The 26,651-nt window shown below is 38.1% G+C and overlaps 2 protein-coding genes across 2 annotated transcripts in view; one reads left to right on the forward strand and one right to left on the reverse strand.

The window, feature by feature from the left end:
• Window positions 1-13,789: 13,789 nt before the first annotated feature.
• Window positions 13,790-19,555, forward strand: Smp_174250 (hypothetical protein; the record flags this gene model as incomplete). Its single annotated transcript, XM_018792501.1, has 3 exons — window positions 13,790-13,887; window positions 14,046-14,472; window positions 19,499-19,555. 3 exons carry the CDS (start codon window positions 13,790-13,792, stop codon window positions 19,553-19,555), a joined length of 582 nt encoding a protein of 193 aa, XP_018644414.1.
• Window positions 19,556-20,867: 1,312 nt separating this feature from the next.
• The window catches only part of Smp_095090, a gene marked incomplete at its 5' end in the record, with an annotated part of 8,770 nt that continues 2,986 nt past the window's right edge, over window positions 20,868-26,651 (reverse strand). The window contains 2 exons of the mRNA XM_018792502.1: window positions 20,868-21,699; window positions 23,308-23,405. Of these exons, the coding sequence (XP_018644415.1) occupies window positions 21,610-21,699; window positions 23,308-23,405 (188 nt within the window). The 3' untranslated portion in view covers window positions 20,868-21,609. The remainder of the gene's footprint in view (window positions 21,700-23,307; window positions 23,406-26,651) is intronic.

Consider the following 26,651-nt stretch of genomic DNA (forward strand, 5'->3'; position numbering starts at 1 on the left):
ACACAACTCTGAATCTGAAGTCCCTGGATTCTAATGACTGTAAGACCATGTAGTACCACTTAACAATGACTGCCAATCAAGAGATCAAATCTAAGCAAACCACTGAGAAGTGCAGCTGTCTCAAGTAGAAGGATGAACAGCTAATATATGAATTGACCAGTCTTTGTAGGAATAAGTGACGTTATGTTTATACCTCATGACTAAAAAGTTAGTGAATGGACTCAAAGTTAATAAACGAAGCTGTCCAGTTACTAGTTTTTGTCTAAATGCTCGGAAATATCTCCAGTTACTCAAGTGGTACACTCAAGTAGAGACCGCTGAGTGCCCAGAAAAAATGTACACCTACATCCAACTACTTCAGTATACATAATTTTTAACATACTTCTATGTATTTAAATGCGACAACAGGAACTACCGTTAGTTAGACGGTCACTTGCATCTCGACTAGTAATTAACAGTACTAATAACAAAAACTGTGGCATTTATGAAAACCGAAGCGCCTACTAAAGGGAACTGGCTTAAGATTATTGTCTTAAGTCAAAAAGTAGTTTATGCGGAAATTTGAGAATTTACTGTGGATATATCTCCTGTTTTACCTTAATGTTCGGAACCGATATATAGTTCTGTGGACAACAGAAAGAACCAAAACAATCAATTCACGAAGAGCGTAACTAGTCTCAAAATCAGGCGCAATAACAGGAAACGCAACGTATCAAGACGAGTGAGCTCAATGGTGATCCTACATTTTAGCAAGCATTTGAAATTTTGAAACAGAACAGAAGATTAACAGCGGACTTCACACTGCTAAGATATTTTCACAATAAAAGTTGTAAGACGATGCGAAAACCCACCGAACCGTCATATAAAGAATCACAAAAACCTACAACATACCAATCTTCGCGCCTTAAGCCACCAGGCAGTACAAATAAACACGTGCGCAACACTCCCAAAATCCAATGCATTCTTCATGAGCTTATGTAAATCGATCGGTTTCTCTGCCCTCATTTCTTGTTGTTTTGGTACGTTTATAGATCTTTGGTAGTGTTCAGTGAGTGACAGTCTAGCCACTCGACGTTGTTGATTCTAGTCAATTTGATAGTTAGTTGTGAATTTGTACATCACGTAATTCTAGTGGGTGTGTTTGTCTCAAAGCATCACAATTTCTCGGACATCATGAGCAGACCAAAGTGTGGGAAAAAAAGAGGAGACGGAGTTGATAGTGAGCGAGATAGAAATAAGTTACTGATATGTAATGATGATAATAATAAATTGTAGGATTTGATTTGTCCTACGGATATACTACTAGAACTGCAAACGCGATACTGAAGATCCCAGTGTCTGTGTAAAAGCTACAGTCAGAACAAGAACAACTTGGCTTTAAACTTTACGTGTTTCTAAACATAAAAACAATTAGATTAGTACAATAATTTAGGGAATTACAGTCATTAAGTGAAACGCACAAACATACCGACCAGTATTGTGTGTCTTATCAAAATGAATAAAATTATGAGTCACATTAATATAATAGGGTAATAATGTCTTTCAATTGGTGGGTCACATGCAATAGGGATAATTTACAGACACGTCAGACCAGATTAACGTGATAGGAGCTTGAGGAACGATTTGATTGATTAGTTATGGACATAACCAACATTCCCCCCAAGTGAGTACCACGTCCAAGCTTCATTATTGTCGCGCTCAAATATTCGGTCTCTTCCAATAAACACACGTTTCGTATATTCCGGCTGATCTCTTCGGTCTCTGTCGTCAGTCGAACTGCTCCGACTCATCCATGTGGACCATAATTAACCTGTCTAACTTTAGCTTTCGGTCATAGATTTTTCGGCGAGCTAGTATTGGTTACTAACACTAAATCCCCCGGTTGTAGATTTCTTCTAATGTCCAACCACTTGGATCTGGCACGAAGGGTTGGTAGGTGCTCCCATAACCATCTATTCCGAAATAGATTGATTAGTTGTTGCGCTTCATTCTATCTCCTGTTATATAAACATGTTTTACTCATCTGAGCTTCGTCGAATGGTACACCTCTATGAACTAACAATAACTTATTTGGCGTAAGTACATCCAGATTAACTAGCCTTACAATTGGTCGATTGTTCAGCATTCCTTCAGTCTCTATTTAGAACGTCTCCAGAGACTCATCCGTCTATACCTTCTGAAGCAGTAGTAATCGTAGAACCCTGATTACTGACTTTGTGAGGCGTCTCCATACACTTTCTCGATGACTAGCCCTAGGAAGGTTAAAGCTTCATTCACAACCCTTTTCTGAAAGGGCGTTTGCTATCTTATTCTGGTCCCAACTACTCATAATCAGTCTAAGACTGGCGTTGGCTCCTCTGAAGTTTTAACCGTTGCTGTTAAACACGTGGTTTGTGTGACCCCTCCCAGAAACGAATCTCTAGAGAGCACATAAAAATGAGTCAGTATCCAGAGTGTGGTCCATTTCGATTTGAACTTCTCTAATAGACAGGGAAGTGGATAAACATCCATATCGTTTTTCAAAGAGTCGCCTCCTCTTAACGTGAAGTGGTCCAAAATAGTCTATCTATACCAAGGGAATTGAATGGTGGTGCATAAACTTCCTGGCGACATTAGGGTAGTGGAGCCATAATCTGTGTGCACGGCGTACTAATGAGCCTCTTGCATAAGAAACACCGTTTTAAGGCTTCAGATAACATCTTCAGCTTTAATGATCCAAAACTCTTCGCAAAGACTGTTCAGGGTGTGAGTGATACCAGAATGAGCGTTTCACAGATAATAGTGCATCACGATCAAGTCGGCAAGAAAATGACTAATAGGGAGTATAAGCAGATGTTTGATTTCGAAGGGCAAGCACGACGACTGAAGTCGTCTCCCTACCCGAATGACGTCATTTATTACGAAGGGATTAAGGTTCTTTATCGGGCTCCTAGGCACAACGCCATTTCTTATTCTCTTACAAGAAGACATTAGATGGTGTGTCATCTTGTTCGAAACAGATCCGACTACTCTCCTCGGTCATTCTTAAGATTCATGTGTATTACCATTCCTGTATTTAGGATGTTTTCTCCATAGTGTCTCCATCTCTATGGAGGATGAGATCACCTGAACCAATTTGATTATATTCTGATTAGCATTATCAATTTCTTTCAATGTCAATTTGCCAAGAATTAAGGGTCTTCTGTCTAATCTCATCCTTATATTGTGAATGAACCATTCACATAGAGCGAATATTCTCAGCATTTTGAACCAGGTCTTACTTACTTACGCCTGTTACCCCTGGTGGAGAAGCATAGGCCGCACACCATCATTCTCCATCCAACCCTGTCCTGGGCAATCCTTTCCAGTTAACATTCATTCTTTTCATATTTGCTTCTCTTTCACGGCGTAATGTGTTATTTGGCCTTCCTTTTTTCTTCTTTCCTTCTGGATACCAAGTTGGGGATCGCCTCGTGATGCAGTTTGGTGATTTCCTCAATTTATGTCCGATCCACTTCCAACATCTTTTCCTAATTTCCTCTTCAGCTGGAAGCTGGTTTATCCTCTCCCATAAAACGCTGTTGATGATAGCATCCGGCCAGTGTATGTTGAGTATTTAGCGCAAAAAACTATTTACAAATACTTGTACCTTCTTGACGATGGATGTAGTAGTTCTCCACGTTTCAGCTCTGTACAGTAGGACTACCTTGACGTTCGTATTGAAGATTCTCACTTTGAAGTTAGTTGACGGTTGTTTAAAGTTCCACATGTTCTTCAATTGTAGAAATGCTGTCCTTGCCTTACCGATCCTCCTTGTTTATCAACGATGCTTCCCAGGTACGTGAATGTTTCCACCTCTTCCAGAGTTTCGCCATCAAGTGTGATTGGGTTAGTGTTCTCCGTGTTGTATTTGAGAATCTTGCTTTTTCCCTTGTGTATGTCGAGGCCTATTGATGCGGAGGCTGTTGCTACACTTGCTGTCTTCGTCTGTATTTGTTCGTGTGTATGAGATAGGAGGGCCAGGCCATTTGCAAAGTCCAAATCGTCTAATTGGTTCTGAAATGTCCATTGTATTCCGTGCTTCCCCTCAGATGTCAAAGTCTTCATAATCCAATCAATCACCAGAAGAAAGAGGAAGGGAGAGAGTAGAGAGCCTTGTCTGACTCCGGTCCTGTTGTATCCCGAAGAGAATTACGAATGGTAACTTTTGAGGACTATTTATTGGTCAATATAATATGTATATTTCCTATTGTAATTAACCTAATCATATTCGTTTCCTCTTATCACTAACTTTATTTTGACCTTTGAACTATTATTACTACGATCCTTGAGTTATCATCAGTTTATTGATTACTATTCACAGCCACATCCGGCTAAATATTGTACAAATGTTATTATCTATTTTATGGGTCGATATGGTTTGTTTGGTTGGTATATAAACTCAGTATGTTTGAAATACAATGATTCATACCACTGAGGCTGTTATTGGTGTTTTGGGCTTAACTGGTTGGGCTAGGCAGATCGTAGGGCCGATACGTACTCTAGTCTGCTCGTACGGGTTTCGTGTCACTGTTCCAATCAATAATTCGCTGCTCCCTGTTTGGCGGTCTTATCGCGTCACACATCAACTAGGCATCCACTCGGCGACAGATATAACAGGTCCTTACTGGAAATGCATCTGTCAGTTGTCCTCCATACACGACTCTGCACTGTAGTTCGTCGTATGAGTTCTGGATAATGTTAACAATCTTCCGAGGAACTCCATAGTGTCGAAGAGGTTTCCATAATGTTCTCCGATCCACACTGTCGAACGCCTTCTAATAGTCAACGAAGTTGATGCATAGTGACGAATTCCACTCAACTGATTGTTCAACGATGACCCGTAGTGTCGCAATTTGGTCTATGCACGACCAATCCTTACGGAATCCAGCCCGTTGATCTCGAAGTCAAGTGTCTACTGCGTCTTTCATCCGGTTCAGTAACACTCTGTTGAAAACGTTTCCTGGTACTGACAGAAAACTGATGCCTCTGTAGTTCTCACATTTTTGCTCAGACCTCCTTTCGTTGGCATTTTGATGTGGTATCCTTCTTTCCAGTCTGTCGGTGGCACTTGTTCTTCCTCCCAAATCTTCTTGAATAGAAGGTGAAACATCTTTGCAGTTACTTCAATGCCTGACTTCAATGCTTCAGGCGGTATATTATCAGGTCCTGCTGCTTTTCCATTCTTGATTTGTCTGACGGCCATCTTGTTTTCTTCGGTCGTTGGTAGAGTGACAGATATAGGAAGGCTTGTGTGTGCTGCTTCGATGTCCGGCGGATTCAATGGGGCTGGTCTATCCAACAGTTCCTCGAAGTATTCTGCCCATCTTTTCCTCTGTTCTTGAAACTTCGTGATCGTCTTCTCTTCTTTGTCCTTGACTTGTCTCTCTGGTTTACTACATTTACCTGCTAGTTTCTTCGTTGTATCATATAGTTGTCTTATATTCCCTTCTCTTGCAGCTTTTTCCGCAATCGTTGCTAGTCCTTCCATGTATTTCTGCTTGTCGACTTCAATGCTTTTCTTCACTTCTCTGTTTGCTTCTGCGTAGTCTGCTTGTGCCTTGACTTTCTCTGCTTGTGTTCGACTGTTGTTCAATGCTGTCTCCTTGTTCTTCCTTTCTTCAATCTTGTCCAGGGTTCCCATAGCGATCCATTCCTTATGATGATGTTTCTTGCGACCCAGAACCTCCTGACACGTTGAAGTTAGTGCTTCTTTGATCCCTTTCCAGTTGTCCTCCATTGTAGTTTCTTGTTCTTCCAGTAGATCCCGTAATGCTTGGAACTTGTTGTTGAGAGTTATCTTGAATTCGTTGAGCTTACCAGTATCTCGAAGGAAAGCTGTATTGAACCTTTGTAATGCTGTTCCCCCAGTTGTTCAGTGTTTCTTTAGCTTCAGTCTCATCTGAAGCCATGTCAGCTCCTCTCCGGGTTCTCACATCTTCCATTGATCTTCGGAATATTTTGTTGATACAAATATGATCTATCTGGTTCTCTGTGGTTTGGTCCGGTGAGATCCATGTAGCTTTGTGTATGCGCTTGTGTGGGGATATTGTGCCGTCTATAACCAATTTGTTGAATGCACATAGGTTTGCAAGTCTCTCCCCATTTTCATTTCTCTCTCCTAATCCATGTCGTCCAATTACATCTTCATATCCTGTGTTGTCCACTCCAACTTTAGCATTTAGATCTCCCATCAGGATGGTGAGGTCCTTTCGTGAGCACTTCTCTATAATTGATTGCAGCCTTTCATAGAACTGATCTTTATCGTCGTCGTTGCTATCATCGGTGGGTGCATAACATTGGATAACATTCATTGTGATTCCCTTCTTCTTTGTTTTGAATGATGCTTAGATGATCCTGGGTCCATGACATTGCCATCCTACAAGTGCATCTCGTGCTTCTTTGGACAACATTAGAGCAACTCCCTGAGTGTGTGGAGCATTTTCCCCTTCGTGACCGGAGTACAGCAGCATCTCTTCCGTACCTAGACTTTGATGTCCAGCTTGTGTCTAATGGGTTTCGCTGATTCCGAGTACTGCCAAGTTGTATCTCCTCATTTCCATTGCTATTTGGCTGGTCTTTCCTGTCTCCCATATTGTCCGGACGTTCCATGTACCTATAAAGAGTGTTGCTCTGGTTGTTAGAAGGGGAATCGGTCTCGTGACTTCCGAAGAATTTCGGCTTTCATCATGAGACGTCATAATTATTCCTTCAACTCCCAGGACAGAGTTTAAATGGTTTGAATTATTTTTTCTGGTTAGCGTTTTTTTAGCGAGTTAGCTTTTCTACGGGATGGGGTCGCTAACCCCATGCCCAACCCTCTTCCTTTACCCGGGTTTGGGACGGGCAGTAGCCCCCGGAGGGACTACAGGCGGAGTCGGACCATGTTTTACAATTACTAAATAGATTCAAAAATCGGTCTAAATGACTCCACGCTGGTGTCTTGCCTAATTCTTCTGTAAACGTATTAGCTAAAACACGGTTCTCTTCTTTGGGAGAATTCGGCTAGCCACTTTCTTATGCCACAAAAAGTTCGGTCTGCAAAACCATTCATTTAGTTTAATGCTATCATTTAACGACAATCCACGCCAAGCATGATCCGCAGGATTATGTTTACTTTTAACATATCTCGATTGATTTGCTGCAGACAGTTTGGGAATCTTTGCTGATCTATTGCTTACGAATCTCTCAAATCTTTTTATTGTAGTTATACAACGATGTGCGACTAATGAATCCGCCCAATAAGTGACAGAATAAATAGGGATACGTAGTAGTTGTTTTCCACGTGTTTTCCCACTTTGGCGCATAGTACAGCAGCTGTTAATTCCATCCTAGGAATGGTCTTAGGTTCCATTGGGGTAACCCTGGACTTATCTAATAGAACAGAACAATGGACTTGATGGGAGACATATTCAAAACGAACATACGCCAAAACACCATATGCAAATTCTGAGGCATCGGCAAAGCAACGAGTCTGGTTAGCCAATGGTTTGTGGGATTCTGGTATGAGACATCTGGAAAATAACAGTTCACTTAAGCGCCTCATGCTTCTGAGCCAACAGTCCCATCTCATAAAGCATTTAGTAGGAAGCTCTGCGTCCCATTGTCAGATTTTGCGGATATGCAACTTGCAAAAATACTTAAGCTGGTAAAAAAACTGGAGCTGGAAACCAAACAGGGTCAAATATAGAAGCTACGTACGACAAAACGGTTCTCCTTGTAAGAGTCACATCGAATTCCCACACCCTCAAGAAGATCCTGTCCATTCGAACATTCCACTTTATTCCTAGAGTTCTTCCATTTCTTTCCATAGAAAAACAAACGTTTACGTTTCTTTCTGTGCGATCTTTCTCTGGAATAAACTTCATTAATTCAACGTTGTTCCTGGCCCACTTGGTTAGATTAAAACCCTCTAAACGTAACATTTCGTTCAGCTGAGAATATACTAATTTAGCTTGTTCTAACGTACCAACACTGGTTAACAAATCATCAACCTAGAACTGTTCCTCTACTGTCTGCATAATACATTCAGGAAACCTGTCCTCGTTAGCTAGGATAGTTCTTTGCAGAGCGAACGTTGCGCAACTTGGTGAGGAGGTCGAACTAAACAAATATAATTTCATTTTATACGTTCCCAGTCCATTTCTTATGTCACTGTGAGGCCACAATGAAAATCTAAGGGCATCACGATCCTGTGGTGGAACAGTCACTTAATGAAATATAGCTTCAATATCTGTCGTGAGACCTATCGGTCGTCGCCGAAATTCGGTGAAGACATTGTAGCTATAAATAATTCCCCCAAATCAATAGCTCTTTAAGTGTTCGACATTGGATGCTGACCACATTGTTTTAAGTGGACTTGTTTAACTGAAGGCTTTCGGTCATGCATCCGTACCAGATCACGTTACGACCCAGCGTGGGACACAGCTCCTACGTTCACTAGCCAGATCAGAGCAAACGCTCCTCGATATATTGATAACGCATCAAATATATCTTTCCTACCTCTTCGCATCTGACTTCTGGTTTCATGTAATTGAGGACGCTTCGAATATAGGTGTTACTGGTCGCTAGTTGCAAAACTACAAGACTAGTCGTATCTTCAGTGGTGAGCCCGACGTGATCTGGTACACCAAGCGCATAAATTGTGAGTCTGTTCCTTTTTGGAATTCATTATTCATTGTTTTTCTTTATTTGATTTATATATATTGTGATATACCTTTTTTCGGGTATGTTTTGATCATATATTTCTCGTTCTAATAATACTACGACGGAACAGTCACCTAAGGTTTTTAATTTAAAATCTATTCCCCCACCCTCTATTCAGTTAACGCCTTTTTGGCCTGATAATATCGAGTACTGGTTCTGCTACGCAGAAGCTGAGTTTAACGGCCACGGCATTACAGACTCACGCTCCCGATTCCTCGCAGTGGTTGAGGCGTTACCGCGCGAATTTAACAAGTACGTAACACCTAGTATGTTTACTAGTGATGTTCCGGAACCTTACGAAACACTCACACGGTCGATCCTAAAACGCGGGGATCTAACCGATCGACAACGGTTGGATCAATTATTTAACAATATCGACTTGCAACATGGTTCCGCGATGGACATGTTGTTAAGGATGAGAGAAGTAATAGGTCAAAGAACTTTCGACGGTGGCCTATTTAAACAACTCTTCTTGTCTAAACTCCCGAAACAGGTGCAGGCGGTGCTCGTCCCGCTTCAAAATAGCTCCGTAGACGAACAAGCTGCATATGCTGATCGAATTTTAGAAATTACCAAATCTACTAGCACTGAGGATTTTTTTTCAGTCAAAGAAATACCTCAATCGACCCCGGCTGACATAGCCGAACTATGTCACACACTCACCCGATATCTTAGATTTCGCAATGACCGCAGTCGGCCAAGAAACACGCGAAGAAGTGTTTCACGTAAGCGATTTATCTCCCGACCACGAGAGACAGATAGTCCCGACTGGTGCTGGTATCATAACCAGTACGGTAAATCTTCTAGAAATTGCAGGAAGCCCTGCAATTACCCGAACTTTAAGGCGACTGACACAAATAAAAACTCGGGAAACTTCCCAGCCGGCACTCGTTAACGGCAACCGTAGCCGGCGAACACAGCCGCCTCTTATACGTCACGGATGTGACCACAAAAGTTCGCTACCTCGTCGACACCGGCGCAGAAGTTAGCGTCCTTCCAGCAAATCCCAACGACAGACTTCACGAGTCTGTTTTCAGTTTACAGGCGGCAAACGGAAAGCCGATTACTACGTATGGTAAAAGGCACGTATACCTTAACGTGGGTTTCTGCAAACCCATTCACTGGATTTTCGTTGTTGCAGATGTGTCTATGCCAATCATTGGTATAGACCTGTTACAATACCACATTGTTTTAAGTGGACTTGTTTAACTGAAGGCTTTCGGTCATGCATCCGTACCAGATCACGTTACGACCCAGCGTGGGACACAGCTCCTACGTTCACTAGCCAGATCAGAGCAAACGCTTCTCGATATATTGATAACGCATCAAATATATCTTTCCTACCTCTTCGCATCTGACTTTTGATTTTAACTGGTTGGGGAACGCTGTAATGCCGCGATTCGTTAATCGTTTACTTCGATAACCGTATAATGCTAATCTTAACGGTGCGTAAAATCAGAAGACAAAGGATAGCAGCAACTACAGTTTATTGTCGAATAACTCAGGTCAGAAAGCTAACAACACCTGAGCGAATATCAACGAGCGAGTGAGCGGCAAGCGAGAGAGCGAGTGAACAGGCGAATAAGCGAAGGAAGCGAACGAGGCGAATAGCAAGTAATTACATAGGCAATTTATAGTCAAATTTAATAAGGGCACAGCGAAGCAAAACAAAGGCTGATAATAATATTTGCGTGCATACATATAAGGGTGAGGAGTATGAGTCATCGAATGATATTTAAGCAGTCAACATTTCGGCTAGAGTGTCATGTGCTCTAGTGTTATTACAGTGCAAAGAATATGCAAATTGTTACTATCCGAATGACAATGTCTGTTAGGTAAGTTATAAAAAGGGCCTAACCAAAATTGGCTATAATCGAAATTGATTGTAGGATGGTTGCTATAACGCTTCAAATATAGGTGTTACTGGTCGCTAGTTGCAAAACTACAAGACTAGTCGTATCTTCAACATCTAGCAGATTGTTAACTTAATCTGGACCAGGTTACAAGTTTTATTCAGCGACGTCCCGGTGTGTTGTACTGCACAATCAAACACGAGTTTTTTGGGATGGAAGACAGGGTGGTGCGGTAAATACCAAACCCGACACCTAATCGAGTTCACTGTAACATTTACGGCGCATCCACCTTCAACATACTTTACCACCGCATTAACATATTCCTTATGCAACCTCTGGTAGCGGATGAGCCGGTTTCTCAGGTTATTTAATCTACTCGTCGCTAATCTTCTCCACTCACTGTTTACCAAACCCACATGCTTCACCCAGTTATCATCACCTGCTTTTGTTATCTCTAGACATTGGTAACGAATATTGAACAAGGATGAATGTTTAGCAAAGATTTGCGACAAAATATATCAGTCGATTTATCAAAAGAAAAATCTCTTAGATTCTTTGGAAGGATGAAATTACTGTAGCGTTCATGTTCAACCGCGCCAAGTTTTCTTAAGAGGTCGACCTTGAACGAATCTTCGTATTTCTTGAACCAGGTTTCAAAAGTGACGCCAGCCGAACCATCGAAATTAAATTCATGGATAGAATTAATAATGTGGTCGACATGAGATTTGAAAGGATCAACAGAGTTACTTCCGTTTTCAATGTGCTTAATTTTTTGTGTGAGGAAGCCTGTTTGATTTTAAATGTATTTGTGGTTAAGTACATGTAACTTGTTGATAAAACATCACATGCTCTTTTTTGAAGCTCTTTTCAAACGACACTGGCACCTGACAATTGTAATTAAATTATAACGATTGATGCTCTAGCATCTACCAACTACTCATAACGTTGTACAACCTTGAACACATCTTCGTATTTTTTTAACCGGGTTCCAAAAGTAAGGTCCGCCAAACAATCGAAATTAAATCCATGGATAGAATTAATGGTGGAAACGGTATGAGAATTACATGAATCATCAGTAAGTTCCTTGTGACTCAAATCCATCTGTTGCGTTAGCTTCTCCAATATCCGCACTTGGAACTGTTCATGCTGTTTTTCTTGACGTCCAAGCATGGATCCTATTCGTTCAAGAGTAATCAGCATTGTTACTGGTACACCCGTCGCCAGTGTTAAGTTCGCTACAGTTAACGACTATGACACTCGAATGCCCAAACAACCAATAAAGGGGAAATAAAGGCGAACAAAGGGAAAATGAAGCGGACGAAAGCGTAAATAAAGGGGAAATGTCGATTTCCCCCTTTCGTCGTATACTTGGGGGAAATTTGTGGAAAACTATACGTAACGTACTGTATTTGAATAATCCACATTCCGTACTTATATTTTCCAAAGGATCTCTGAAATAACGCTCGGTTAAATTACATTGAAGAATACTATCGTTAACACAGTCAATGAAATAAGGACACAGGCATTTTTATTTGATGCATATATACTTACTTTTTCGTTTGTTTAACTTAAGTGTTCCAACATACTTGGTGGCCATCGCAAATAGCTTATGTTATGCAAGTGAGTGACGTGCTCTCTTTTTTACGAGTTCCTTGTAACTGATTACCTTGTTAGTCCTCTAAGATGAGTTCAAGCAAAGTCACTGAGAGAGCTCGTAGACGTAGGGCAACTGTCAACTTGTCAAGCGTCCTTGGCTGTCATAGATCTACTTATAACAGACGGCGGAATAAATCACGGACAGCTTGAATAATGAAACATAACTTGTTTCGTTTGGTAAGTTCGCTAACAAAAGCACGATTAGAGGTAGCCAGTCAGTCAGTCAGCTACAACGTAGGACCAGGCACACATATGCATCGGTCCAAGTTGCCATACCTCGTTAGCACAACAAGATGAACACTGGATTCATAGAAATAGTTAATTTAGTGGTGGTAGTATATAAAAGATAGGTTGTATATAAGGATATAGTATAGGAAAAAAGAAAGATATGAAGCACTTTTAATCTCAAGGTTTAAGGGAAGATGAAGAGTGTGTACACCTACGCCATTGTGATCGATTCTGAGCCATGTCACCTAGAGTCTCCAACCATTGGTTACGATAGTCACGCGGACCCTAACCAAGTAGTCTGCATCTGCCAACATGGCTCAGACTGGAAGTTAGTGACTTCAAGCTCTGATGCCACGTTTTGGTTTGGCCGCCCCTAACTCGAGTTAGATTCAATAACGTTTTTCTTTATCACATTTTAGAATTCACAAGAATTGTTTGACTTTCCATAGTACAACAGGCCTGGTGGGAATAAAGAATACGTGAAATGCCTGGTCCGTGACAATGACAATTACATATGGAGCATTGATACTCTACCATCTGCCAACTGCTCATTACTTTGTACATTGAAGTTTTTGTTTTCAATAAAAACTTGGAAATTATACCATATTTTACGTACTTTACATTATTCGTGTGCTGTGTTGTGGGAATGAAAGCGAACACAGGAGGCGGTAGCGGTAAATGCATTAGTGTGTATGTAGTGGAAAAGCAGTGAATGTAGCGGATATTGAAGGTAGAAGTCGGATATTTAGGGGAAAAGTCGGCTATTCGTCGGATATTTAGGGGAAAAGTCGGATATTTAGGGGAAAAAGTCGGCTATTCGTCGGATATTAAGGGGAAAAGTCGGTTATTCGTCGGATACTTAGGGGAGAAATCGGCTATTCGTCGGATATTTAGGGGAAAAGTCGGTTATTCGCCGGATACTTAGGGGAGAAATCGGCTATTCGTCGGATATTTAGGGGAAAAGTCGGTTATTCGTCGGATATTTAGGGGAGAAATCGGTAATTTAGCGACATTTGAAAAACAGAGCGACAGAAAGGGGAAATTACGCTTTATTTTCCCCGGACAGGCGAAAAAGCAGACATTTCGATGCATTTCCCCTTTATTTACGACTTATTTTCCAATGCATTTTCCGCTTTATTTCCCCTTTGTTCGCCTTTATTTCCCCTTTATTGGTTGTTTGGGTCTCTTCCAACCATCCCCTACACTAGTCAGCTTAGCTCATCGTGGTAATCGGTGTTCAGGCATACGTAACACGTGGCCCAACTATCTCAGTCGATGAAGATTCATGGTCTAATCAACCGGCTTTTACAGTGATTTATGTATAATTGATGGGAGTTAACAGAGAAATTATTTGTAATGAGATTCCTTCTACTGTAACACCTTCCACTATATTTACCAATGAAAGGCTTCTGGAACATGACGGTACGTGTGTGAACTTCAACTAATGTGTAATTAGAAATATAAATAAGTTAATATCTGGTTGTGTGGAAAGCACTTTGTCCGACCTTCAGCGTAAATTCCGTACACTGGAATTTGTATCGGTATGGAAAGAGTCGGAGTGTAGGTTTTTTCTTCAATATTTAGGCCTAATAATTCTGCAAAAACTTTGCCCCAACCTTTGTATCTTAATTTCAAGCGTCTAGCTCTATCAGATTATTTGCTTGCACATCCCAAATTACATAATAGGGCTATAGAATCTGTCAGAATGGATTTAAGGAATTTTCTGAGAGAATATGAATGGTGTCCTGGGTGTGAAAACTTAGTTTATAATGTACATTTGTCAAGGCACCTTCCTGACGATGTTCGTGCACATGGACCTTCACATACTTACTCAGCGTTCCCACTCGAACCTTATATGAGACAAATTAAGAAATCCGTACTTAGTGGGTATTCTGTTGCTAAAGAAGCAGCTCAGCGTTACGCGGAAAAAATGTCATTCTGCGATAGGCTTCATGTTAGCATTTCGACTGACAGTACCAAGGTAACCGGTAAGACGGACTCACATAAGCAAGTAATTATGTATAGGAATAGTAAAATAACTTCATTTAAGCCTGTTAAAGTTGTAGTAGTACACGTAAAGCCGGGCTTAGTCACTGATATAAAGGAGAATGGACTTATAAAATTCAGGCCATTCACAGGCCCACACAATTACTTCGAAGATCCTTTCCCTTCTAGTGATATGGGATATTTAGATGTTTGGTAGTTAGTAATGAATACACATGGGTTTCGATTACAGATATTGACTACTAATGTATGGCAATAAATTGTGTTCATTAGTTAGTTATTGCTCCATTGTTACGTACTTTCATGTGATTGTATTTTGTTTATTTTCCTATTATGTAATATTTAGCCCGCTATTAATAAATACGTCGTCATAGACGCACCAAGCAAAATGGAGCTTGTGATTGCAGCCAGACACGGGGTTATTGATGAAGAACTCCATCTCTAGCCAACGGAGCAGATTGACATGCACCTACAAAACAGTGGCAGACCAGATGACAATTGGTCAGTCCTGAAGTGTAAGTTCTCACATGTTGGGACTTCACCGCCACAAATCAGAAGACGGAAGAAAAGCTGGAAAAATGTTTATTTGGTAAGAATCAAAATGTACAGAAAATCACGGGTATTTATAGATAATAGTAGTTGTTAAATCAACAGTATGATTCGGGCGATCCGCAAAGAGACATATTATGCTACAGTCCGATAGTAACATGCCACGTTTATATTCTAGAATGTTCCGTCATGGTATGACGGGATGGAAATTCTTCGGCTCATGTAGGGCCTCTGGAGGCTCCGCCGTAGCTCTCGGAAACCGACTCAACAGTTTAAATAGCGAATGTCCTGTTTTAGATTGTGTATTTCATCCGTTCCGAGAAGTGGACTTCATTTACAGACAGTGTTTTATGATATGGTTAAAGAGGTTGTGGTGGACCAAAAAGTATGTTAACCAAAAATAGCAATAAAATTATTACGTCCAAAAGTTTATGCAACAACGAACAGTTATAAGTTATTAACACATAAATAAAAGTTAGGGACGTTACTTAGATTGACCAGTTGTTGCGTGTTCGGTTGAGTTTGGTACCAATAATCCACGATTATAGATAACTAATAATTCCGATATAGTCGATATGGCTCCAGTAAGTTTACCAAGCGTAGAATGTAACATGAATGTCAAAATAGTCTATAAATGTAGATGATAGTCGATTAATAATTCATTTATCATATTTGCAGGCATAATAGAACGAGGCAGTTGTGTATTAAGGTGTATTTATTGATGAGCAATAACAATGTCGTGTTATGTTGGATTCAAAACGGAAGAAAGTAGTTAACGAGTGTTCAAGGTCATATACTTAAACAACAAGTACAATTGTTTAGTGATAAATGTACAGAATATGAGAATACACTAAATAAATGCAAAAACTATCAAAAATTGTTTACAAAAGAGGTTTAATAGTTCAATCTCCACAAGGTACCATTGAAAATGATCATCCATAATATTTTGGATTTGCTAGACTTACGGAAAATAGAATCCCTCATACTCATCATGATTGATTAATTAAAAAGGAATAACTACTTCAGTGTACACACCACTAATTATTTTATGTGATATATGGACACCAGTCAATTAATAAGATGCTGTTGTAACAGAAATATAGTTGCTTAAGTAACGACTACCTAGATTTTTAAGTTCGATAAGATGTATTGCTTAGCAGTCATAGAAGAGTTAAGTAGTTTACATCGCTTTAAGAATTCAGTCAGATTAGATAATAAGTGAGTGATAACAAATCTAGAGTGGGTGAAACAAGTAGCTAAGTGGATACGGCATACAAAAAGTAAAACACTAATGACATTTCACTTAACTGTGTTTGTAGCAACCTTTTGTACAATAATTTTCAACTTGACATTGAGAAGACTTTCGGATATCAAACCAACTTGATTGTTAAGTATGTATTCTATTACATATATCTGAACGAAATATATTCTTTCCAATAGACCCTCATGAAATTCTACAGTTAAATATACAAACTATTGATTCAGCAGATGGGTCAAATAGCGATCTGATACATCGTTTTCAACTATACCATGTGAAGTTAGGATTATGTATATTGTGTGTCAACATGGAAAAAGTGGGTTATAGTAGAACGTTGACTCACTCTACTGTGATGTTTAAGAGTATTTGAATTATGGTATAAACTAGTAATCCCAGAAACAACGCAATTTAATCAAAAAGTATAAGATGAGCACGAACAAATGTATTGCACTTAGAATTCAAAATCAAGCAGTCATCAATGCAGAGGAATCATAGGTTCGTTCAAAAATACCACATCCGTCACAGCTTAAATTGCCTGTAATGGATTGTACGTCTTCTTAAGTTCATCTTACGTCTGTCCGACAATGTATTGGATAAAGACTCTGTATTATTTAGAATACACTCGTTAGTATTAGAATTAACAACCGGAATTGGAACAGACTCACCTAATTCCTGGTATTGTACACAATCATCATGTCGGTTGTGTAGTGAAACCACTGATATCTAGAATTTGCATCATAGACTTTCCAACACTTTCCTCCCCCACGAAATAATGTTGGGTCCTTACGTCGCAATGTTATAACCAACTTGACGTTCCTAGCTTGCACTTTCTTATTATAGCTCACAGTTTGATTATTATATGTGGGTATCTGGGGGTAAACACTGACACGTAATTTGAGGCATTCCATCATGTGAATTTGACTTGCATAAAAATTGCGATACATATTCTTTTGGTTATTCATATTAGAATACACAAATAGATATGCATTGAGATATGTAATTAACACATATGATTCATCTAGGCTTGACTCACCTGCGAAACAATCGAATGGAAAACATTCATCTGCCTCATATTCGTGAACAATTTGAAGATACGACCGGTATTGTAGTTTTGCAACTAGCGACCAGTAACACCTATATTCGAAGCGTCCTCAATTACATGAAACCAGAAGTCAGATGCGAAGAGGTAGGAAAGATATATTTGATGCGTTATCAATATATCGAGAAGCGTTTGCTCTAATCTGGCTAGTGAACGTAGGAGCTGTGTCCCACGCTGGGTCGTAACGTGATCTGGTACGGATGCATGACCGAAAGCCTTCAGTTAAACAAGTTCACTTAAAACAATGTGGTCAGCATCCAATGTCGAACACTTAAAGAGCTATTGATTTGGGGGAATTATTTACAGCTACAAATTTCACAACCCAATGAATTGTTATCTGCATAACCTTGCCTACGTATTGGACTGGGACAACGGAGTAAAGTAGTAGAATTCCTGATGTTCTAGCGAGTCATTTCATTGAATGTTTCCTTTTTACCGCATTCCAAATTTGTATGCTTCACATGGTCCAGCAGTAGTTGCTTGAGCGTTGCATAAGGGAGTGAAATCGGTTTGTGTGGAAATGCCAAAGTCTTTATTAAGCTGTATGCTTTTTTCAGATGAACGTAAGGAAATGTGTCCCAATAATAAAATCCTCAATATCTTCCTTGGTCATAACCCAGATTTCGAACCTCTCCATGTAATCCTTAAAAGCATTAAAATCTGGATGTATACCCAACCGTTCGAACACAGGCTCCATCGAGACGCCAATGTGATGATTTGAATTATAGTATAAGGTAGTAATCCAAGAAACAACGCAATTTAATCACACGATCAAATGAACTGTATTTGGAATTTAAAATCAAAACAGTCATCAATGCAAAGAAATCATTGGTTCATAATAGGTAAAAAGTGCAAATTGATTGGTTTAATATCTTCATATTCATTTACATGAAAGTAAAACCTGATGAAGTTTTGATATGAAAACAATGCTTTTTGCTTATGTGTTGTACAAATTTTCACAATGTAAGCTCTCTTATGACATATTATGCAGTCGGTTATCGTTGATCTACATGTTTTCAACTTTTAGAGATTACCATATAACTTAGACCTGGTGGGCACATTGCCATTATAAATACCACGTCTTGAGGTTTGCATAATTTATAACATTTATAACAACGAATCACGTATCTTAATGCATAGAGTATACGTTCGATCACTTCTAAAACACTGTTTATTCTTAGTAGAGTACGCACAAAGGATAAATTAGGGTTGGGATACGTTCAGAGACGATTTGCGCTTCGCACTCTTGAGAATGATTGTACCTTAAATTACAAGTCTAGGTGCAATTAACTTGGACTGAACCCTTTATGGAGTAGCGAATCCAAACGATCTAATCTATTTCTTCGAAATACTTAATAAACTTTCCTTTACATCCAGTGAAGTAATTCAGTAAGCAGAAACTCCTAGTCACAGTATCCGTAACTATTTTTCCCAAGTGAAAAAACCACAATTTAAACCTTCTTTCTATATGATTTACATCGCCAGTAAATTTTCAAGACGTGAATAATTTACCACAATCTGTCCGTGAGATAACATTGCTACCATCCTTTGTTCGCCGTATCGATGCTGACTTCTCTTTTAAAAAATAGCTTAGATATGCTGACACTTGTAAGTAAATTCTATTACACAAGTGAGATTATTAGAACTTTAAATGCATAATCGTTTTTATGACTGAATACGCTATGTAAATTGGCATGAATTCTGTAATTATTATTTTGATGGTATATTTACTATTATTATATTAATGTAGACCCATAATGAAAAAATGGAAGTATACTGAAAAATGTCCTAAACTAATTTCAGTTGTCCATGGCTTGTTTCTCATGTTTTATAAATTATGTAGAACTTATAACTTGATAATCTAAATGAAGTATGTCACCCAGTGAAACTTCTGACCAAATCGAAGAAAGGCAAAACTAGACTACTTATAAAATAAAGTTTTAGAGATCCATAGCTAAATACAAAATACTCTTGTAGTTCTCACCCAAATGTTTTCTCAAGTTTAGTCAATTTCTTAAAGGAAAATTTGTTTGAATCTCTAATAGACTTATTAAAGTAGCAGACAAATAGTGCTCAGTTCATTATAATCTCCTTAAGATTAAATGCTTAATCTTTCTATTCATAAAGAAATGTATTGCATATAATTGTTATCAAATTATTCTTGGTGGAATAATACAAAATTAAATCTACATAACCGTTAATGTTCAGTGTCATCTGCACGTTATCAGTAAGAAAATTGACTCTTTGAGTATTTATTAGTAATTGTGAAATTGCACTTACCAAACTGTGAGGACGGTCCACAGGTGAAATTGAGGAAGCTCTAAGAAGCCCAGAAGGAGCCGAACATATTCCATGCAATCAGCTATCGGAAGAATACTCCAGAATCACTACGTGTGGCTTCCCTATTGGACAAACGCTAATAACCCCCTGTGTGCCGATTGAATAACTATAATGTTGATTTCATTTTTACTAAAAACTATAAATACCTGACAGTTTTGCACAATAATTGACACTGTTTGTAATAACATTCCTTCCACTTGTCTTCTCATTTTGCGACTTGGGAAGGTCCTAGCGTTCGAGTTATACGCGATCTACTAAGAATCTAAGGTCGAGATTAAACACAAACCTGTCACCCAATATTAATTTTTAGGACGGTTCGACCGGTTACTATTGTCTTAAGATGGATAATAAAGCCTCTTTAATAATAATAGATTGTAGTAATCATTCTACAATTAACTTAGATTGAAGTTCGAACGTTGTTAGGATCGGAAATAATTTGTTTTTTTTATCTGGAATATCATTAAACGTACGGGGGTTGTGCACACTACTTTTATCAGTTGTATGGATCATTGAAATGTAAACCAATAAATTATTTCTAAGTATCTATAATCATCCACCTGTAATCAATCAGTAGTAGTTACCGACTTACACAATGTGGTACATATTTCAGCCAAAACACAGTTGGTATTTTGTGTGGTCAAATGATTACTAGAACATTTTTCTAAATTGAGTCGAATCAGTGTACTGCGGTTGGAAGAAAGCTAGGGGCGGCCAGATCAAAACGTGGCATAAATCCATGTAGACTACCTGGTTGGGATCCGCGAGATGATAGCAACCGATGGTTAGAGACCTTGAATGACATGGCTCAAAACTGCTTTCAATGGAGCAAGTGCATCCACTCTTTGTGTTCTCCCAAATTCTAATCTTTTGAATTCTTCATGTTCCCATTCTTTTTCCCTTTCCAAATTTATTTCACTGGATTATACTCCTTCAATAACATCTTCAAACCCTAATCTTTCCGATTGCTGCTTATACTGTTACTACCTCCACCACTATGGGATTTGAATGGACAACTGCATCTCTGTGCTAATGTGGTATGGCAACTCGAACTGATGTACGTATGTACAAAATTCTACGTTGTGACTGACTGTGTACCGCGGTTAATTTCATACATTTAATATTATTTATCATAAATCAAAAGGAAGACGATCTTTTTAAAGAATTTATGATACATACATAGATTAGTGAACGTTGGTTGATTATATTTTGAAGATAACTACTAACCAGTTAATACGAAACATGATTCAATGTTCAGTTTTTACGATATGATAAACATATTATTATTACTATTATTAATTTGCAACGATCAAAAAGCTTTTGAGTATAAAATAGGACGAAAGATAAGAACAATACAAATTAAAATTGTTACAATTTTACGTTACGAAGATGAAAATAAAAGGGTAGACAAGTGTAAACGGATGTTTTTGTAAAACAAAAAAACTCATAAAATTACAGATGATACTAAAAAAATATATATGTATATTATATTTTAAATAGAAAAATCAACAGTTTGAGCCAAATATAAATCGAAAACTGTTATTAAAACTAATTATTAAATCATTTACATATTGTTTTAGGTTGATAAGTAGTTGCGGTTAAAAACTACCCCTATTTTAATCACAGTTGTCACCTCTTGAGTACAGAAAGCTTAAATATTTTTGCTCAATGTCAAAATAGATAACAACGTTGTCAATTTAAAGAGAATATAAATCGACAAACCGGCAGAATGGTAAAATCAACTTTGATAAATAAGCAACGATGATATTACTTTTTTTTTCAGAAAACACGAGCATACAGTATGAAAATTGAGTAGTTTTATAAATCTAGCGAAGCATTTCGACACAATCTCTTTGAAATCTTGCTTAGGATTGGAAAATCCTGAATAACCATTTCTGACTTTAAGCAACAGGTGCATTCGACAGTGATGAAAATGATGGTAATGATGATTGTTCAGCACTGAAGCAACATTGACGACTTTCACTGGCTACCATGCGAAAAAGCAACTGAGATTAGATTTATTCAAAAAAAACAAGAAATAAAAGTTAAAATTGCGGTAATTTATTTATAACAACATCTAATTACGTCTCATGACTAACACTATTTTGAGTCATAACACCATTCAATATATTTCCGCTTCAACAGTCAACCGGACAATAATAAAAGCTTAGCGTAATAAGTAAGCATACTTATACGTCATCATTATTTTTCGGCTTTTCAAATGAGATATTTTACCTAATTCCTAAACTTAGAAAAATGACCGTATCGTAGCGGTACATGCTTTCTATCTAATGTGATAATATATCGAGTGCAATACAATTTGAAATAAAAGAATCTATGGATAGTCGACCATGTGTCGTATCATAAACCAGCAAATTATATACAATGATAGTTGCATTATTCTGTCATTAACTAGTAATCGGATTTCTTATGCAAGAATTAACTGTGAATACCGATCACATCAAATACGTTGACAGGTACACTTTCCCATCCTAAGGGGGTATGATTTAGCTACTAAACACAAAAGTCAATTTAAAATGACATAAGATAATTTATGAACATGGGGAGTTATGTAACCAAAATAATTCAACTACTGTATTTTACTGACTTTGCTTTTTCAGCTGGATGGAATTTGACGAGGTGTTTGCTAATCCTGTGACTAACCGTAATAAATCCCACAGCATGAACCTTGCGGTCAGAGTTCTGGAATCAAGCCTCTGTCAGTACGAAACTTTTCCAACAGTGCTGCTAAACCGAATGGGAAATCCTGCCTACTATTGCAGATAGCAAACCAACTGCCAGTTGAGGAGGAAATCGGGAAAAGAAACTGGAGGTGGACCGGATACAGTTTACGGAAACCATCAAGGTGAACCATAAGTCAAGCCCTGACTTATATTCTCCTAGACAAAAGGAAAAGAAGCAGACCAAAAATGTGTCTCCAATAATTGGAGCCAGACATCAAGACCAGGAATAGCATTTGACAACAGGTGGAAAGGAGACGCCAGAATGGAATCGTCCGGTGATCCTTGGTTGGAGTCTTGCACCTCATATAGCGGGTGACAGGTCTCAGTTACAAATTTCTGGCTGATATATGGGGTGAAAATCACTAAATTAAGAAGTAATCTTCCACAAGTCCTTAAATACTCCATTAGGCAGAAAGTTAATGTCCCTTACTTCAACTAAAAATAAACAGAAAAACTTCTCAGGAGGAGGTAATAAACAGAGATTTCTAGATTTTGCCTGGTTTCTCCAAATCTAGACGGTCAAGAGTCGTTTGAAGTTTAAATGCTATGTGGGAAATCACTTAAAAGTAGTGAGACGGAAAGTAGCATGTTTTAGACAAGGATCTCAGCGCACATATATCTATCTAGGTCATAGAAGACAACTGTTTAACTACCCATGATTTGTCCACATTATTATTCGGCTTGGTAATTAAACATCCTCGTCATGCATTCTTCTCATCTGCATAACGGGTTTGGTATACTGTAAGAAGCGTATATATCGTAAACGGATAGGACCGCAGAACACAAGACTTATAACACTTTTTAAGAGCAGATTGTTTAGAGATAAAAGAATAGGTAATAGAAAACACAACTTACGATTGCGGCCAGAGCTAACGCAACCATAAGCATAATAATAATGACAGACCAACCATATGGTTTCATGAGACCACATAGTAAAGGTCCAAGTGCAGCACCTGATTTAACGAATGCGAAAAATGAAAATAACCCATAATGACACCGATGAAACAAAATATTTATCTTTTATACAGTTACAATGATTGTAAAACGAAGACAGTAATAACACATGATATATAACTGGAAATGGTAAGTCAATTATTTAAACCATAAGCTTTTATTAATTGGAATAACTGGTATACATGTTATACAGGCCTTGTTACTGGCTGCTCCCATGCTAGATCTTGGATAACATAAGAGTAAATCAGCAGAAAAGCTAGGAGTGAGCAGATTAAACCATGAAGTTAATAGGTGTACGCTATTAAACTGATTCATGAGTTCTTTATTATTAATATTCCGATCTACGGTGACGAATGTGTTATTGATGTAACGGAAGTGTAGATCTAGTTAATTGATAATTTACATGAGTGGTTCATTTCTTAACATTTTTAAGAAGAAATAAACTAGAACTGGACCTAAATGTGAGCCCATATCTATTTTATCAATTTGTCTATAATAAGTATTGTCGAAAACAAAACGACTTAGTGGACGACCTTATCGATTTTTGACATCACGCGTGTTTTTCATTCTTCATCTCATTCTGTTTATATTTTTCACTATCTAATTGTCTACACAATTTTTACTACGTAATTTCGAGTATTTTATGCGATTATCTCAAAAACTATTTATCGAAGTTTGACCTACTTTTTATATTGGACCATTGACTAGAACTACTTGTACACCTGTCCTCTTACTATCAATTCCTATTATTTACTTATCATATTTAGTTAAGTAATCTGCCTGATTTCGATCATTGACTAATGAATTGCCTCCATTGGTTTAATATTTTCATATAAATACCTATGTACATTAGAATAAAGCCTGATGAAGATCGAATATAAAACAATATTGTTCGCTTGTATATGTCGTTCCAAAATTAAGACAGTCAATTTAGAATATTGGAACAAATCTAAAACGTCAGTGAAAATAAATGGTTGTTAAAAGTAATGATTATGACAACTATTATGGAACTTGGAAGGATAGGATGTTTTTGTGGAATAGTGTTAGGAATACGAGTTAAGGTTATGGTACTGATCTTCAGTCTAAGTTACCGATAGTCAGCCCTAGCAAGTTTATTGTTCGTGTTAAAATATTTAACCCTTTGTAATTTTATCATTCTGTAATATAGAATTCTTTCACAAAGGCCGCATTATAATGGGTTGATCTCAAGGTCACTCCTAAAAACTACCTAAGATCATCGGTATAGTATAGTTTAACCTAGATTTCATTCGCATCCTTATTTTTCGATCACAATGTAGTCGACAAAAGGTAATAAAACACAATCTAACAATAAACAGCTTAAGACCCTGTTCTTCCATGTTACCAAATAAGTTCTGTTAGTAAGGAAACTAACGGTTAAACTTCTCAAGCAGTTTTATAATGGAAATAACTTAACTAAAAAGTGGCTAGAATCAATTTGCAGCTGCTTAGATGTACCAATTATGAAATAACTTATTCCTTCACTCTTAACGGTATCATTTTATCATTCTTTCAATACGGTATGCAGACTAGTTAAACATTCGAATACCATGAACATTTGATATTTAAATGCATATTCAATGTGATGAACAGATATCAATGTACGATTAACCACAAGTATAATCATCCCCTTAAAACGATACAATAATAGGAAACCAATTAAAGATCGAATGCAAAAAGAGTGAAAACATGTAGAAAAAAGACTAAAACGAAAGGACATTTAGGAACTACAGGACAATAAATAATGAGTGGATTCGCGTTATTAATGTAGGCGATGTCAAGATAGATCAGTGAGTCGCTAACCATAAATAGTCGTTGGTTTACAATCATCAACAAGCACTTCATCTTTGTTTAATATGGATTCCACTAAGACCGTGATCATCTTATAAGCTCTTTTTACAGGTTTGAGAAACATGTAACCCCCTCCTATCCAGAAAATCTACACTTAGCTAAAAGTTCATCCACTAATCTTTATTAGTCTTCCCGTTTATAAAACAAGAGTAAAAAGTGATCTATTTAATAAAGCAGTTCATAATGAACTATTTTTTTCTGATGGCGTCACTCCCTTCTATCTAAAATACCAGACTTTACTTCAAAATACACCATTTACTGAACTATAAGAGAGATATCGTGTCGTCGCAGTAATAATTAAACAGACACAACGTACAAACGTTTATGGCATGTAACATTTAAATCCTTCAGAAATAGAAGCACAAAATAAGCATACATTTCACTTAACATTCTTAAATATGCAACCCGTTTATGACATATAACATGCTTGAAATCTGAATCTAACATTTTATCCCCTTCTCCAATGAAATCTCATCAATGATCTTGTATAATAAAGCGAAGAAAATCAGTGAGCTGAAGAAACCAACTGCTCTATTTGTGTACATTTAAGTTCAGTGGTGACTGATAAATCAGGATAACACGTTAAGTTTACGTTTCCCCTAACTCAGTGTAACAGTTTGTGATATAAGTCTGACATTTTGACATAGATTTATTTCTCAGTGTAACATTTTAGTCAGTACAACATTGGTTTCGTATTTCCCAGTGTAACGTTATTTCACGTTAAGATGTTTGTACTAAAGAGGTATAAATTTTGTTCAGTATGACAGGTGTTAACTTCATATGTGCTTCACAGTCACCCTGTGTATCATTTCATTTACTAACTAATCATCAGTATGGAGTTGTCAAGATTATTATGTTTTTGATTGAGATCATGAACTGATTGGTGTTAGACCACCATTGAAAACCTGGAAGCAGTGGACGGCTGTTTTGTCCTATTGTGGGACTCCTCAGCAGTGAGCACCCACGATCCTGCTCGCGGGATTGGAACACAGGGCCTTTGGTCTCGCGCGCGAACGCTCTATCTCTAAACCACCGAGCCGGCATCCAACGGTGTTAACGTCTAACCTCAACCAATCTACGAGATCGCGCGACCATCTTCCATTGTACTGAGGTAGATGCCTGTCTCTACCAGAAACGGATTAACTCCACCGGTCACGGCTTCTAACTAGGACTCCGAGAATCCCCTCACGAAGCTAGTTGCTAGTGAATACATAGTAATTATCAGTATGGGGTTGTGGAGATTATCATGTTTTTGATTGAGATCATGTATCAACCGATCCACCGAGTTGAGCAACCGTTCACGATCTGTCTGCAACGAGTTGGTACCTCACACCAGACCGTGGTTTGAACTCCACTGGTCACTGCTTCTCCCTAGA

This window comes from Schistosoma mansoni, assembly GCF_000237925.1.
Source record: "Schistosoma mansoni, WGS project CABG00000000 data, supercontig 0260, strain Puerto Rico, whole genome shotgun sequence".
Taxonomy (NCBI): Eukaryota; Metazoa; Platyhelminthes; class Trematoda; order Strigeidida; family Schistosomatidae; genus Schistosoma; species Schistosoma mansoni.